Genomic DNA, 18,037 nt, shown 5'->3' with positions numbered 1-18,037 from the left:
ATTCACTAGTCTTTCATTAGAATGGTCCCTATCACGCCAGTTTGGCAAAGTTTTTGAAAATGGATATGCCTTGTGCAGTCTTGGCCAAGCCTCAATTTTGACTTCAGCTTCCTATCTCTAAAATGGGCATAAGTTATTGCCTTGACTTGCAGCATTGTTTGGAGCACAAGGGCAGCAAAAACTTCTAAAGCACTTCTCAAATCTTGTGTGCTGCATAATATATAAATTGTAGAGAGGGAGGTATTTGTTCAACACCCCACCTTCCTAACATGCACGCACACACACCCCAACTCCAATAACCTGCAACCTTTCTTTAGTAGCATAGGGAATCAACACGTTTGCCTCTCTGTATGCTGCTTGACAGCCCTTCTTGACCTGGTGCTTTGAGTTTATGTGTTTGCATCTTAATTATATCCAGCAGCTGAGATAGGGCATATCAAGCCATCAATCACGGCAGGCATTAAAGCCTCTTTTGTCCTGGTGTGACCGTAACTTTCAGGGTGCCTTGAATAAAAATGTCATTCACTGTATTCACATTCAAATGTCTTCTTTGCTGTGCCATCTGACTCGCTTGTTGATGGAGTAGCTATCTGACTGAGAGAAAAGAAATAAGGAAGCGTCAGGGAGGAGGGGGGAGAAACTGCCAGGCTTGAGGTAGCTGAAAATAATTTAGAGTTTATTGAGAGACTCTGTGTCAAATTGTCCCCTTGTTCCCCATTCCCCTGTCCATAGCTTCCAAAGAATAAATAAAAGCCTCTCTGAGATTCAGAAGGAGATAGCAACAAGGCTTCCTCTTGCTGTCCCATCTCTGATTCACACAGAAGTCAATGAATGAGGCTCCATATGGTGTGAAGCCTCCATGTGACTGTAGTAGCTATGGGTTCTAGCAGCTGCTACAGCCACTTGCAGATCACTTCTGTATATTTATTGTATTTAGATAACGCCATGTAACCAAGCTTACAACAAGAATCAAAATTAAAAATGGATCCAGCAAAATATATACAAACAATACAATAACAAGTGGCAAAGAGAACACTGATTAGCCCTTCCAACCCTCTCTGTGGGCAGTTTCCAGCTAGCACATCATGTCAGTGCAAGGAATTCTGCTTATGGAACAGAACTCCCTCCACCCATACATGCACCCCACGGCCTCCCGATATCTGGAAGGTTGGGGGAAACCCCAGAACATATTTAGTGGGTGTAGGGGGTTAGAGGAGAGCCGTGGCACAAGTGGAAATCCTTGCAGTGATAGAACGAGTTAGCTGGATACTATTCTGTGTCTCCAACACCATTTTGCTTGCTTACTTTCCATATTGGTAGCACGTGGTTTAATCTTGGACCCCAGAGCAATTTCTGGTGCTTTGTTTCCTGTTAATTTATTTCAACTGTTAATTCCTGGTTATTTGAGTCCAGTAAGAAACCAGGTATTCTAAAGAGAGAAAGGATGAAAAAAGAGAGGATGAGGCTCTTTGCAGGTGGATATAGCAGCTGGTTCAATCCTTAGCTTCTACGGTCACCCTGAGATTTCCCCCCTTATGCTGAACAAGATCTTGGTTCCTAAAAACTCAGGAAAATAAGAATACCTGTGAAGCTTCTTGTTTGTACAAGATAATGAAGCCCCAAAGGAATACACAGGGCTTTTTGTCCTTTTCATGAATGATTTGGAGAGATGGAGATGGCTGGGGAGATGTTTATTTCAGTCATTATGAAACATAAGAGTCGAATCCTTGATTTTTGAGCTCTGGAAGGCTTGCAGAAGAACATGGCTGCCAGTGCTAGCACAAGGGAAAAAATGCTTGAGAACCAGGTTCTCTTATTTTTAAAACTAAGCCTATATTATCGAATAGGTGCATTAAAATATTGGAGCATGATTCTGAATGTGAAGATGAGAACATTATATAATTGAATGGTATCAAGCTATTGACAGAAATACTTGTGGAAAACTGGAAAGGCCTTGCATTTGAAAATACTTACATATTTTGTTTGGCTTCCTATAATAAGCCTCTTCCCGCCTCCAGTGGAGATGCCCAGAGCAGTCAGCGATGAGTATAAAGACATAACCAAAATAGTAAACAATATCCAGAAACAATTTAAAATAGGAACCACAGTATGCAAAGGAAAGATTTCTGAGATGAAAATTATTACAAAACGATGTTACGCTGCTGCTGTTGTTTAATGGTGGCTATTGGCAGAAAATGTACCACCGTGGGGAGTTTATAGAACTAGATTACAGCCAGGTGTGCCCCACCGTAATAGCCTGATAGAACCTCAAAGATTGGAGGCGGCAGCAGGAGCCACAACAGGAGAGGGTCATTACTTGCACACACTGCTTTTTCTGCAGCTTTCCAGAGCCATCTGGTTGGCTGCTGTGGGAAGCAGGAAGCTGCACGAGACTGACCTTTGGTCTGATCCTGCAGGGCTGCTCTTCTCCTCTTCTTAAAAAATACCCTGAACATAGGAATCTGCCTTACACCAAGTCAGACCATTGATTCATCTAACTCAGTATTGTCTGCCCAGACAGGCCTGACTGTTGAGGGCTTGAGGCTGCGGAGAATCCTATCCCCACCTGGAGATGCCAGGAATTCAATCTTCCGCATGCAGAAGAGAGCTAAGCTCAGGGTGAGGCTGCTGCCACAGCTGGATTTCACCCTGCCTGTTTCCTTGTGATTGCATGGCCTTCATTTCGTTCCCATAAAGATTTTTTTTTTTTTAATCTCTTGTATCAGCTAAGCCAGTGCCAACAAAAGGGTATTTTTCTTCCTTCGAAGAATATACCCTCAATATTGGCAGCTTATAAGATTTTCTCTGTGCTTTGTCTCTGAAATCTGAGACAGGCAGTGGGAATCCTTAATCCAGTTTGGTTTTCCTTTTTTTAAGCCAGAATCTGGTAACATCTGTCTGTAATAAAGGACTTCCTTTTTGGAGAACAAGATCAATTAGATCTAAGTGTCAGTAGCCTGCAGGAAAGTCTGGAAAATTATGTAGCATGGCTCTGAAGGCTTCTTTTCACTGCTAGTACTGTCCCGACGCTTTTCAGTAACATCTTTTCAGTAACAATTAATGTACATTTTCCATGCCTTTGATATGGTCCATTATTTTGTGACTTCGCTTCTGAATTGGAATTGGCTGGAAAGGCCACTCAAACTCGAGTGTTGTTACCATTTTTAAGTGTACACCTGAAGGCAACATGTAAGCACAACAAATCTGATTTGCAAATGTAAAAGTATTTTTGTAAAGGAGTCATCGTCTGGCTGCAGCACTCTAAAGTAGACCTGTGATGGCAAGTGATATTAGAGTTTCACAAGGATTAACATCCCCCCCCCTCCAGTGCACACAATTGCATTCACTAACCGAGAATAGTCTCAAGGGTTGGGTGTGTGTGTGTCAGTCAGTGTAAAAAGCTCGGGAGTTTAAATAGCAACAGGAAACATTTAGTTGTGGGTCTTATGGTGATTATGGAAAGTCAAGGTGTACATATTTATTTCCATAAGACACGTTTCTGGACCATTAGCTTTACTTCCCATCATGTGGGAAAGTGGAGTAGCAGTGGCCTATCTCACAGGGTTGTTGTGAAGAAGTACACAGAATATAAAGCACTTTGCAAATTTATGATAAGAATCTAATTTGTCCAGTTTTTTGCCACATTTTTTCTTTTTAAAAATACCTTTGCTTTTCCCCCCCATCACGATAACTTTTATTGCACGTTAGCTAAGCCTGATTCGGTTTTTCCCTTCAGAAAGAACTTAATGAACTGCTGTTTCTGAGAAACATTGTCCCACTCATCTAGTGCTGTGCAATCGGAGCAGATGTACCATTCTCACAGCTGGCATATTCCCACAAGGCCCGATACCCGCTTGGCCTGGAGTGCGCGGCAGCTGTTGATGCAGCTGTTTGCACTGCGTCCCGCCATTTCCTCATTCTGCCTTGATCAATTATAATTGCATCAGACAGCGGTGATTCATCCTTTATATTTCATTTACCCTTCATGTGCATGACAGATACTGCTGTTTCCTTATCCCGTTCACCCTTACAACCAGAAAGAGAATATCCACATTTTAGAAATTGGTGTCTGTGTGTAGTGATTTTCCTATGGCGGTCCTTTAGTCCATAGCTGAGTGCAGATGCTTACCTGGGTCAAATATCCCTTTTTCTGGGCAGAGGACTGAGCAAACATGCCCACCCCATATTCATAACGGAATACGTGATGAAGATGTTTCGTGAGGATGCTTCTGTGCACGAGGGCTGAATCAGAATTCTCCCTTCCTCTTTCTTTTTCTTCTGAGGGGGAATAATCATACAATTCTGACTTCTGTACAGAAGCATTACAAACATTTATGTGGACCACCCACCTCTGCCCTTACAGTCAGAGTGTAGCAATGTGTGAGAGCATATGAGAGCTACTCACCCACGAGAACAGGATATTGGGCCTTCATAAGCATCAAAACGGACCATATGTCTGAGCTGGCTTTTGAAGAAGCTAATCACAGTTTCCACAGCCAATGGGATAGAACTACATTCTGGTTGTCGCATTCTAAGTGACTGAGGGTAAAAGTGATGACCACATAATAGGAAAGATTTCTAATACTTATTATCTACAATAATTTGGAACTCTAAGCATCCAGTTATTTTTTAATTTGTGTGTGTGGCTGTGAGAAAGGGTGTTGCTTTGAAGAATTTAATTTTCATTGCAAGGTTAAAAGTAACAGTCACGCCATGTAATGGAATTGACCCGCAGAGCTAGCTTGCAAAATCCGCCACTAGTTTTTCCCCCCATGCAGTATTTGACATAGCAGCTAAAGGTTTATAACTGTGAAATCCTTTATGAATTCATTTGATTTGTAAATTACAACGTGGAGCCAGGAGATTAAGTGTCTAATCAGTTATTGATTTTGTTTTAACCTTCCAGAACGTGCTGCTTTTGGTGAGACTCATCTCAGCTGAAACCCACAGCCAATTAGCCATATAGCTAGGTGTTCTATATCAGTATGCCTTTCAGGGCCAACTAGATGTTGCACAAGAGATGCGTAAACAGCCTTCTGATTCTCTCTTTTTTAAAAAAATTGATTAGATTCTTATGAGTTCAAGCAGAGGAATGGCAGGAGGGGGAAAGGTGTAAATGGTGAACAACTGTGGTTTCCCTCCAAATGCTTGCATTAGCTTATATTTTGAATTTTGTGCACAGTATTCTATGCAAACAGCTTTTGTATTGTAGAACAGCTGTAGGAATGATTTTGAAGTTATGGCCATTCTTAGTATTGTACACTTGGGAACATTACTGCACAGGGGTATGGGAGTGGATATTAGGACCCTTTAGGAAGGAAGGAGCAAGGAAGAAAGAAAGGAGTAGGCCACAATATGATGGAGCTGCAGAAAGTTAACACTGTGTCTTAAGTGTTGGGGTTGACGGTGTGTGTATATTTATTATGCTGTATATGCGGCATCCATGGTGCAGTCTACATGCAAATCTAGTCTCCACTTTCTACACTTTAAAGAGGGGCTCCCAAACTGTGCTCCACCAGTGTCCGTGGTTTTGTGGTTGAAGACAGGAGAGGACACCTGTGTCAAATTAATCTAGCGTGGTTCATCTATGGCTGCTCTTTGAATCCTGGCATTACGCCCTGTATTTGTATTGCCACGTTTTGCACCATTGTCTTTGGAGACATCACACTGATCGCGGTTCAACTCAATTTCATTTTGCCCACTGGCCATAACAATAGTAGCTGGTAAGTTATAAGTAGTGGTGACAGGTGACATATTGTGATGAATGGTGGTGATCAAGGCTCCAGTTGACCATATATGCATATATGACCCTATTGATTCTCTCCCCCTGAAAATTGCTGTTTACACAAATAAAAGAAGTTTTGTTTTTTTAAGGAGCAAAATCAGTGTTCTTGTGTGAGTGCTCAAACTGCAACCAAAAAAGGTCTGTTAGGGAGCACATCTGATTACCTTCTGTGAACCCACATGGCAGAGCAACTAATTCCCTTATAATTCCTCACATTACCCCTTCCTCCTTTTTTCACATGCTTTTCAGTGCATGGCACAGCTACTGAATCAACAAAGAGAGAATATCATTGAAACTGTCATGCGCGTACACACAAGCACAGGCCAGTTCTGTCTAAATTAATAATACCATTTACTTTGTTTCCAGGTTATAGGTCTTGGTATAGTCACCACGTCAATTTTTTTCTGGTTTACTCCTGCTTGATGTTGCTTATTTGTTTATTTACACAGTTTCATAGGAGAATTTATAAAGGAATTCCACTGCAGCTGAGAGGTGAAGTCTGGTCTTTGTTGCTTGATGTCCCTAAAATGAAAGAAGAAATGAAAGACTATTATAATGTGAGTTTCTAAAAAATCAGAAATACTGTATTGTGCCCAAATATTTGAAAAGTAGACCGCATAGTGCTTTAGTGTTTCATGATATGACTAAAACAACAAATTGTATTATTATTATTGTTTAATTAAAATCTAGTTTAGAAAGGACTAACCGCTTTCATAAAGATTGTTCTTATCCATATCATACCTCCAACTTTACTATCAGGTAGAATGATAACCTATGTATAGCCTTCATGATTCCCTTTGCCTCAAAGGAGAAAAGGTTGATCAGCTTTTAATGAAAGCATTCATTGTGGAAGAAGTCAGTGACTAATTTCCATGGTTCTGGCACCGGTTTCTATATCCTTGTTTGTTGAATATGCGTCAGCGTTCAGGTTCCTTATTGGAAGCAAATATTTGAGTTCTCTGAAAATGTAGAATCCACACAGAGAACAATGGTTTGCAAATACTCTTGATTAGCACACTTAAAATGTCCGCTGCTCATGTCACCCTTTAGATGGAACGGTTCAAAAGTTGAGAGGCATCTTTCTCGAAAGTCCTGATTAAATCCTATTAATAGGAACCTAACTACGTCCAGTTGTTTTCCAGGAAATGTCCCCACTTCTCAGCCTGCAACTGCACTACTCATAAACAGGATAGTCTTGTTCCTAGAAGCCATTGGGCGCTTTCTCTTTAGCAAGCTGTTTAACCCTTTCTGCCTCTGCTGTTTCCTCCCATGCTAAAGCATGCACACCCACTCCACTCTCTGTAGCTGGAAACAGACGTGATGTGGCAGAGCTATGATCAGGGCTCCTCTACCACCACGCTGCCAACTTTTAAGAAAAATGGGGGGTGGGTATTGGCAAGTTCTGCCCAAGCTGATTCCAATCTAAGTCCTACTCTGATTCCCACTGCTCTTTGCCCTCCTTGAGGGAAAATGCAGAGGTGTTTCAGATGCTTGAATCTACCCCCCACCCAACGCAGCAGACCTAATACCATCTTTGGGGAATGGGATTCTTTTTTTATATTGGAAAAATAGAATAGGGAAAGGGTTAAACTCCTCTTCCTCCTAATGCCAGTGATCCATTACGCCCATCAGAAGGAGACCCTTTTGGGTTGCTTTAAAGTAAAAACAAAAAATATCACCACCACACAAAAGAAGCCTTTGGTGCATAGGAGGTGCGTTGGTTTTCCCCTCAAAGCCCACCACCGATCCATCTAGCTCAGTGTCGTCTGCACTGCTAGCAATAGCTTTCCAGACAGGGGTCTTTATTAGCTACCTGCAGATGCTGGGAACTGAACCTGTGCATGTAGCCAGTATGCAATGGCCGCTTCCCTAAACCCAATGCTTTCCCACCCCCCAAAAAAAAATATTTAGGGGTATTCTCATTTTCCTACTCATATTGAAATACTGCCCCTCAATAAGACCAAACTTAGATTCACAAAATGTTTAGGTGTATGTGTACCCCTGCCCCCCCCCCAAAAGCACTGCCTAAACCTAATCAGAGACCTTGTGTTATACCAGCTTGGGCTCCATGTCCTTGACAGGAAGCAAGCTTTTGAATCTTAACAAAAATAGACCTTGTATATAAACTCCAGTTTCATTTCCCTAATACCCTGAAAGCCTTTCTGACAAGCTTCTGCCAGCTTTTAAGTCGTATGTGCTTGACTGACATGCTCCATATGGAAAAAAGTGTATACTGGATGGGAGAATGGGCTGTACCACTTTAGATTAGATTGGGGACAGGAGATGTCACATATTGGAGTGTCCTCCCTTACGTTTAAAGCAAACAGACACAGCCTTCCTGCAAACAGCAGTCCAACCTGGTAGGTAGCAGGTTAGAATAGACTGTTTTTCTCAGACCTGATTTTATTTGAAGCTAGCATTTTTAGTATATGTGCTGCCGAAGCGAGCACTGAAGCTAGCATTTTTAAAAAGGCATTTTTTTTTTTACAGCCTGAAATGGCACAATACACTCTTACTTTCTTAGGAGTCTACTGTCTCCAGCCTTGCCAACCTGGTATCCTCCTACTGAGAGTTGTAGTGCAAAACATCTAGAGCTTGTCACATTGGTGAAGGGGTACTATCTCCTTCTGCTTCATGTGTGAGATCTCTGGGCCAGTCAAGCCTTTAGTGTAATATGAATAGATGACATAGATGTATAAATCCAGATTCAGGCTATAATCTAGTCACAGTTAAATCTTTCCAACTAAAATTGGTTGAACTTAAAAGTACTTAAAGCATTTGCTTAACCTTCCCATTTAAATCAATTGGCCTCAGAAGTACTTTGTCCGGATCCTGCCCTTTCTTCTTAGTTATGGGTCATGGTTGTCATCCTGTGTTCAGTTCATTGTTGCTTGTTAAGATCCAGTGGAACTATTCATCAAGATTCAGAAGAATTTGAAATGGCCTACAACTAATCTTAACAAAGATTGCAAGTTAACTACAGAAAAAAACAAATAAAAAGGGTTTAAGAGAACCGGGCCTATCTTCAAAGGTTACAGATGCCATCTAGTGATGTGTGCAGGAAAAGAAAGAAAAAAGTCCACCAGGACATGAAAAACTCAAGTGTCTACATTTAAAGGAAAGTCTACATTTTAAAAAAACCTTAAAACTTTTGAGAGGGAAATGGACCGTTGCTGAAAGTCTTAGAATTCTTTAGGTATGAATTAATAACTGATCTAGTGTTAGGGAAATATAATAATGAAGCTTTAGTTGACTTCAAATGTAGGGTTGGGTATGCAGGTGTGCAGGTGAACTATTGAAAGAGAACTGGTTTGCATTCCTATGTAGAAATTCTCCCAGCTGCATGCCCAGTCTAGAACATATGCATGAACTGTGAGGTTGCGATACATACACTTGCTGATTATTTTCTCCTTCCTCCCACAAGACCTTAAAAACCCAAGCAAGAGGTACCTCACCAGATATCAGGCAGATTGACCTTGATGTAAATCGGACATACCGGGATCATATCATGTTTAGAGACCGATATGGAGTTAAGTAAGTAAAGCTAAAATCTACTATTCTACACCTTTTCTTATGTATTGCAGACCTTCAGAACACCTCCCCAAGATCTGGCATTTTGAAAAGCCTTCCTTTGCCATTATTGATTTGTGGAAACAGTGGCCACATTTGGACATTGTGCTAAACCAGGCGTGCTTCCCCTCTTCTCCCCAACCCTTCTTCCCAGGCAGGAACAGGAGGAATTGGAAAGCTTTTGTTTTCCCTTTATTGCAGCCGTCGGCAAACTGGTGTCTCCCCTCACCCCATTTTTGGACTACAACTCCCATCAGCCCCAGCCAACAAGTGCTGACTGCAGCTGATGGGAGTTGTAGTCAAAAGCCTCTGGAGGGCTTCATGCTGGCCAGGGCTGCTTTACAGTGTACAGTACAGTGGTGCCTCGCAAGACGAAATTAATCGGTTCCGCGAGTGTCTTCGCCTAGCGGTTTTTTCGTCTTGCGAAGCAACCCTATTAGCGGCTTAACGGTTTAGCGGCTATTAAAGGCTTATCGGCTTAGCGGATTAGCTGCTAAAAGGCTATTAAAGGCTTAGCGGCTTAGATAAAGGGGGGGAAAAGCGAAAAAAAAATCTCAAGACTCGCAAGACATTTTCGTCTTGCGAAGCAAGCCCATAGGGAAATTCGTCCTGCGAAGCAACTCAAAAACGGAAAACCCTTTCGTCTAGCGGGTTTTCCGTCTTGCGAGGCATTCGTCTTGCGGGGCACCACTGTATTAAGAACACATTTTATGGAGCACAATAATAAAAACATAATAAAAAGCACAAATGATAGCATAATAAAATAATAATCAAAACAACAGTCTCTCTCTTGCCTCCCCCCCCCCCCCCAAGTTTTAACAGGCCATAGATTATTAAATGGCCAAAGGCCTGGGTAAAGAGGAATGTTTTTGCTTGATGCCTGAAGACATGTAATGATGGCAAGCCTCTCTGGGGAGAGCATTCCATAGACGGGGAACCACCACAGAAAAGGCCTGTTCTTTTGTTGCCACCCTTGAGGGGGTGAAGGACATAGAGGAAGGCCTCAGATGACAAGTGCAGGATCTGGGTCAGTTTGTATGGGGAGAGGTGGTCCTTAAGATATTGAGTTCCTGAGCCATGTAAAGTGTTACCGGTCAACACCAGCACTTTGAATTGGGCCTGGAAACTAATTGGCATCTATGACCAAACTAGGGATTTTGATTCATTACTAACTATGGCTAGTTTTCAGCCATTCAGCTTCATTACTCATTGTTTTAGGTTAACATGAGTTTCATGTGACATCTGAGGGAAGGGCCATTGAGATGGGCTGTGAAAGCGGTCTTCCGTGTTGTCTCTTTGCTACTGCAGATAAATGTATGGAAATCCTATCCAGCTGTCTGAAGCTTCAAGCATCTACTGTTTGTCTATTATTCATAAAAAACATTTTTATACCACGTGGTTGTGCACTTGGAAGTAAAATTGTAAGAGCATCATCTGGAGAGAGACTGGAAGCTTTTAAAATAAGGACGCTTTAAGAGAAACAAGATAGAACCTATGTTGCTAAAGCATTTCCCCAGATTTAATACATAAAGAAGCTTGTGCATATGGGAGGGAAATGCCTCATGTGAGCTTGATCACAGGAGTAATTTAATCTCTCACCGAATATGTTTTCCCTTACTAAATCCTTTTCTGCATCCCATAGGAGAACGTGATGAACATGGTTTCCTAACATAATAATATATTCTTCGTTTAATATCTGTGAAACTGGTGGTTGAAGTGTAGTGTTCCATGTATCAGTGAGGGTCCTTGAATGCTCCTTTTCATTTCAAACTTGTGAAATCAGATATAATGAAGTATTGATTCTACCCAGTTTTGAAAATGCCAAGTGCCACGTTTGTATGAACCCAACAATCAGTTGGGATTGAAACCTTTCATCCCACATCCTCCTTGTTCTGCCTGACTGGAGTGCCTTTCCATGTATTCTTCTTCATCCTTCTAAAGCGGGTCTGTCCTGGATGACACCCGCCCCTGCCCCACCCCACCCCCAGCACAACACAGTTGCACACAGCAGAATTATATTCTTTTTCCTTCTATAAGGTATGCACTTACATTTCCTGTGTGCTACAGTCATCTTGTGTTTTAGTGCAAAGCAGAAACCCAACCCAGCTACCAAAGAGGAGCTCTCCTCACTGCAACATTTTGTTGCACACCTAATTGTAATAATAATTGCACAGACTCCTTCCCTTCTGCAGAAGTCCTCCATTTCTTTGGCAGCCGTGGGGCTCTTTTAGAACTTTGGTTTGAAATTAGGCTTGACATAAAATGGGGTTGTTGGAGGACTGGCCTTCGGATGTTTACAAATGTATTAAAGCGTGCAAGAATTTTACAAATATTTATCCTTTTACAAAGGTTATGCAAATGTACAAAATGTGCTTCTTAAGTCCTGATGGTAGTGAAGTTTTATATCATGATTCATTCAGTATTTCATTAGTGTGCACAAAAAATGAGTTACAAAATTTACTTTCTGTCTTTTCTCTCTAGACAACAAGCTTTATTCCATGTTTTAGCTGCATATTCTGTGTATAATACGGTAAGTCACATAGTATGTGGGTGCATATTGATCTAAATTCATATACACACAGTTACAACGCTTATTCTTGACATACTGCATAGGTAATTTTATCTGTCTATCTATCTATCTATCTATCTATCTATCTATCTATCTATCATCTGTCTGTCTGTCTGTCTGTCTGTCTGTCTGTCTATCTGATGTAGTAAGCTAGGATGTGCACAGGTTGTGTGCATCTGTGAACAACAAGTTAATAGCTTCCAAACAAGTGAAATTTTATCCATGGCTTGGTTTCTAAATCCTTGCTTGCATGGAAAACACTAACCAGTGTTTCCAGCTCACATGTAACAGGAAGCTGTGGTTAGCTGTGTCTTCCTGGTCTGTTTTGCTACTCACACAAACAGAAAGTGATGCAGCTGTAAATGGGTTGTGTGCGAGTGCACACAGCTCATTTGTATCCTGGCTTATTAAGCAAATATTTGGTTGTATGAACATTACCAATGTAACCATAGCCACGGAAGCAGAATTTCTAAAGGGGAAGATGAAAAACTGAGGTTGTTGGATTGTAGTCAATGTGCTGCCTTCAAGTTGTGACTCAAAGAAGGTGCTACCAAAACTTTTGTTGCTGTAGTAATTTCTCTTTTTTTGTCTAAAACCATGGAAATCAGAAACAAGCTTACAAGATCAGTAATAAAATATTGTATTTTATTAAGAGCAGCCAGTGTTAACAGAGCAGAAGGAGCCAGTGAATCTGGTGTCAACGAAGAGGTTTTTTTGCCTTGCTCCTTTGTTCTTCACGAAAGTGTAAAGCATCCCTTTCTACCTTTGGGGTTTTGTTTTCAAATTCCAGGGGAATAATCTTTGCAGCAAAACCAACTAACTCTCTGATGGCGCCATAAAGCCCAACAGGTTTCTTGTACCATAACCTTTAATGAGGTCATCCACTTTATGTGCTGCTGAAAACCTGTTGGTCTCTGAGCGGCCACAGAATTCTTAGTTTGCAAATTGCAGCACACACTTCACCTCTGGGATAGGGTAGAGTAAAAATCTAAACAAAGAGATATGTTATTTTTCAGATTACACAGAACTGGAATTCTTGCTCATGCTGGGTGAACATTTTCAAAAGGAGGGTAGGGAGGAAAGGTGAATTAAAGAGAGAGTTTGTGGCCTAAGCATCTCCTCGAAATACAAGCTTTCTGTCCGCAAGGACTAGATTTGAATACAATAGCATTCCACCATGCAAGCCTCCACTTAAAGTCTGAAGGTGGAACTGCAGATCTGGAATGTGCCTTCAATGGTTGACCATGCCTCTTGCTTGCCTGGACAAAGGGTGAAGAAGGGCGCATGAATGTATGGGTGTAGAAACCTCTGCCTTTTGCATAGTTCCATCCATTGCTCTAGGGACATGGGTGGCGCTGTGGGTTAAACCACAGAGTCTAGGCCTTGCCGATCAGCAGGTTGGCGGTTCAAATCCCCATGACGGGGTGAGCTCCCGTTGCTCGGTCTCTGCTCCTGCCAACCTAGCAGTTCGAAAGCACGTCAAAGTGCAAGTAGATAAATAGGTACCACTCTGGCAGGAAGGTAAACGGCGTTTCTGTGCACTGCTCTGGTTTGCCAGAAGCGGCTTAGTCATGCTGGCCACATGACTCGGAAGCTATACGCCAGCTCCCTCGGCCAATAAAGCGAGATGAGCGCCGCAAGCCCAGAGTCGGTCACGACTGGACCTAATGATCAGGGGTCCCTTTACCTTTACCTTATCCATTGCTCTGCATCTGGCCCACTGGCCTGTGGCTCCAGGAAGATGGTCCACAACAGAATGAGGCCTTCAGCCTCGGTCCAGTCCAGTATATCTGAAGGAGCGTCTCCACCCCCATTGTTCTACCCGGACCCTGACGTCCAGCACTGAGGGCCTTCTGGCAGTTCCCTCACTGCGAGAAGCCAAGTTACAGGGAGCCAGGCAGAGGGCCTTCTCAGTAGTGGCGCCCTCCCTGTGGAACACCCTCCCACCAGATGTCAAAGAGAACAACAACTACCAGACTTTTAGAAGACATCTGAAGGAAGCCCTGTTTAGGGAAGCTTTTAATGTTTGATGTATTACAGTATTTTAATATTTTTTTGGAAGCCGCCCATAGTGGCTGGGGAAGCCCAGCCAGATGGGTGGGGTATAAATAATAATAAATTATTATTATTATTATTATTATTATTATTCAGCAACACCACTACTTGTTCTGCCACACTTTTCAAGTGATCCACAGGGCTGCAATTCTTCCATCCCTAACATCTTCCTATTCACGCCACAAGAATCAAATTGACCATGTAATTTGTGGCGTGTTTTTGTTGGGTTTTGTCGCTGTTTGCAGATTCCTAAACGCTTGTCTACCTTTTCTCCTCCTAGGAAGTTGGATATTGTCAGGGAATGAGCCACATCACAGCTTTACTTCTTATGTACATGAATGAAGAAGATGCCTTCTGGGCCCTGGTGAAACTCTTCTCAGGACCCAAGCATGCTATGCATGGTATGCCACCCAAATCTTGCTGCAAAGCACCGTTTAATTCTCATCTGATTTTTAAATTATTATTATGAAGTCTGGACTGGATTTGTAGTACAGCAAGCTGGGCCTTTTGGCTATTAATGTGCTCAAAATACTTAGAAAATCTGTTGTTTTTTAACCGATAATTTTTCTGCAGTCTACGATAGGTCTCTTAAAATGCTCTTTTGAGGTCATTTGTGATGATGTGCAAGGACTATAACCCTGCACATGACCTGCTTTCTGTGGGCATGGAGTTGGCTGCACAGAAAGTTTTGCCCTCATTTGAATCCATTATTGCAGCTGGAAATCGGGAGTGGAATTAAATTTCCAGTGTCCGCATACTCAGAGCAGGAATTTCCCCTGTAGGGCAGCATTCTTCCCTGGCCATTTTCAACCTGGGGCAAGCAGTTTTTGCATTTAGGATAAAGGGCATGGTGATGCTTTAAACATGATTATGGGAAAGCAGCATATAAATAAACTTAATAATCAGTAACATAAGACTGTGGCAATCTCGAATGCTCAGCAACTCTTAATTCAGTCTCTTGCTCCTTGTTGGCAACGTTGATGTTGTGCTTACTTGCACCATCTGGCCACAGTGTAAACAGGACATGCCTCCAGCAAATTAGTCATTGGATGGGAGAACCATGACCTTCTAGATATTAGGCTACAACTGCTATCAGCCCTAGTCACCATGGCCAATGATCTGGGATGATGAGAGTTTACTACAATGTTGTCTGGAGAGCCATAAATTCCCCATCCTTAGTCTGTCTCCTTCTTAATCGGATTGATTCACATCTTGTACTTATCTGCCTGCTGTGTGCAGCTATTCAAGCTCAACAACTAAAAAAAGCTCTCTGTTGAAGTCTCCCCAAAAAAGCTCAACAACTTTGGTCAATCCAATGGGTAGATCACTGCCAGTTTATTTATAGTGGGAGTAGATCACAGTCTCTTGGAAGTTGGACACCCCTGAAGTACAGCATCAGACCATGGTTTGATATTACAGGAACAGACCCAGGCTTACATGTTCTTCCTTCCCTAGCTGGCATGGTTTTACCCAACAGCAAACGATGGTTTGCTGCAAACTGCAGTTGGGAGCTTCTAACCTTTGCACACCAGGGGAAAAAGGAGTGCATCAGTCCGGGTTTGTAATGCCAAATCACACTTTTGGTATTGCATCTCAAAGCCCCTGTGCAAAGTCAGCTGCCTTTTCTGTATGCCTTACCGGCTTTCACACATCTGATGAAATGGGCTCTTGGTCATCTATTGTTATGTCACAATGAGTAAATTAATCTTTAATACACCACAATACATTGCATTGTATTTTAATGTTTAAGTGATTTCCACCCCCATCGGAATTATTTCACCGCAACACTTAAACCTGTGAACATTTTTTTTGTGTGGCAATTTGTTAGCGTTTAATATATTTTTATTCTCTCTTATTATCTCTTCCCCTCACCACCCCAACCTTTTAGGTTTTTATATTCCGGGTTTTCCCAAGCTGTTGAGATTTCAAGAGCATCACGAGAAAATAATGAAGAAATTTTTGTCTAAGCTTAAGCAGCATTTTGTAAGTAAATGCCATCAGAATACGCAGTACATAAAGGGTAACCCATCAGCAAAAGGTCCAATATGATATTTAATTCTTCCCTAGCCTGCTTATGCTGGTGTGTAGGGAATTTATGGAACTACTTTATGCCAAAGCAGGTCATTGTTCTGCTGCTGTTTTCTGTATCTACTTTGCTGAACAGCGGTTCTGTCACAGAGAGAAATCTTTCCCAGTCCTGCCACTGAAAGCCAGTTTAACCTGAAATACTTTTAAAGTAATACAAGGGATTGAACTTGGAACCTTCTCCATGCGAAACATGGGCAGGGTGTGTGCAAAGATCTGGGGGCAGTTGTGCTGTGGTATGATTCTAACTAAGCCTGTAATGATATGTAGATTATAAATATTTTAGGTCGGTTAATTCCGCATAAGCAATATGTGATAATAGTATATAGTCCTGAAAAGCAAGGGGTGGGGCTTCTCAAGCCAGGGATGGGGAAACAAACCCCCAACATCTCTATTCACTAGCCATAGTTGGGGTCCGCAAACATACAAAAAAAGAAGTTTTCAAGCTAATTTTAAGGAATATTGCCAAAAATGATACTGCCAGCATGGGTTGCCATACACCCAGATTTTCCCATTTTCGTGATTTCCGCCCTGGCATTGCTTTCGACTGCAGTATTCCAGCTATGGCAACCTTTGGACCTATCAATATCTGTAGAGCCACAAATTCCCCACTCCTGTCCTATCCTTTTTAATGGGAAAGTACAGCAAGGATAGGAAGTTTAGAGTACTCCATGGAATCCCATATCTCCCCTCCCATGCCAAGGGGATTCCCACCCCCACACTCTTTCCATTTCAGAGCTATCAGTAGTAAGTGTTGCATTTGCACCAATGTTAACCTCTATAATCCTAGCTCTTGTCAAACCACTGTTTTGCAGTCCATCTTAGAAGGAGGCTTTCAAGTTCCAGTTTGGCCCAACTATGCTTAGCGCTAACATCAATACAGTGGTACCTCTGGATGCGAACGGGATCTGTTCCGGAGCCCCGTTCACATCCTGAAGCAAACGCAATGCATGTGTGCGCGGGTTGCAATTTGTCGCTTCTGCGAATGCTCGTGATGTCATTTTGAGCGTCTGCGCAAGCGCAAGTGGTGAAACCCAGAAGTAACGCACTCCGTTACTTCCGGGTCGCCGTGGAGCGCAACCCGAAAACTCTCATCTTGTAGCATTTTCTTCCCAAGGTATGACTGTAATGCTAACCAGAGAATGCTCAAAAACTAAAAGGGAGGTGGGAAACTGAATGTCTTCATAAAGGGGTATATTTGTAATGATATTTGCAACGGTTGCTCTGTCTCCTAGCGCTGGTTAGGAGATGGAGCAGTGCTACATCTGAACCTCACTATATTTTCCCCAAGAAACCGATGGGGGTTTTTAACTTGTTTTGTTTTTCATTTTCAAAACATTTCATTGAGACATCCCAAGCATCTGCATTCAAAATTCTCAGAAAGATAAAGGAAGGGAAACTTGATAATGCCTGCCATAGCTATTCATCCACCTTTATGAACCCAACATATAAACAAGTTTTTTAAAAAGGGAAATATACATATAAAGAAACAAAGAATCATAGAATTGTAGAGTTGGAAGGTACCTCCAGGCATCATCTAGTCCAACCCCTGCAATGCAGGAATCTCAGCTAAAGCATCCATGACAGATGGTCATCGAACAGTAACCAGTAATTATCTTCTGTAGCTTGATCAGGATGAATATAGCACTTTTATGCATTAACAGGTGTCAAAACCAAATTGGTTGTGGTATTTCCACATCTATAGATAGCAGATAGATAGATAGATAGATAGATAGATAGATAGATAGATAGAAAGATATAATATTATTTCAGTGCAGAGAAAGGAAGAGATGTAATGGTGAACCAGGCTTAAGGATACAACCCTTGAGTAACTGGATGTGGCCTTTATCTCTACTTCTGTGCACATTCATGCACAAAGTACTTTTTATTTCAGTGAAGACTCACTATATTTCCAAATGCATAAAAGCTTCCAGCCTTTCATATATTTTTTTTGTCCATTGTGCTGGAAGCTT

The 18,037-nt window shown here is 41.9% G+C and overlaps 1 protein-coding gene across 9 annotated transcripts in view; it reads left to right on the top strand.

The window, feature by feature from the left end:
- USP6NL (USP6 N-terminal like) overlaps nt 1-18,037 on the top strand; it is a 136,102-nt gene that overhangs the window by 92,220 nt on the left and 25,845 nt on the right. For all 9 annotated transcript variants that reach the window (XM_081022753.1, XM_081022750.1, XM_081022752.1 and 6 more), the window contains 5 exons: nt 6,235-6,342; nt 9,210-9,319; nt 11,837-11,885; nt 14,260-14,380; nt 15,868-15,962. In XM_081022753.1, coding sequence (XP_080878879.1) covers nt 6,235-6,342; nt 9,210-9,319; nt 11,837-11,885; nt 14,260-14,380; nt 15,868-15,962 — 483 coding nt within the window. The remainder of the gene's footprint in view (nt 1-6,234; nt 6,343-9,209; nt 9,320-11,836; nt 11,886-14,259; nt 14,381-15,867; nt 15,963-18,037) is intronic.

This window comes from Podarcis pityusensis (genome assembly GCF_964106645.2).
Source record: "Podarcis pityusensis genome assembly, chromosome: 10".
Lineage (NCBI taxonomy): Eukaryota > Metazoa > Chordata > Lepidosauria > Squamata > Lacertidae > Podarcis > Podarcis pityusensis.
The sequence above is the reverse complement of the archived record's forward strand: the minus strand, read 5'-3'. Positions and strand labels throughout refer to the sequence as shown.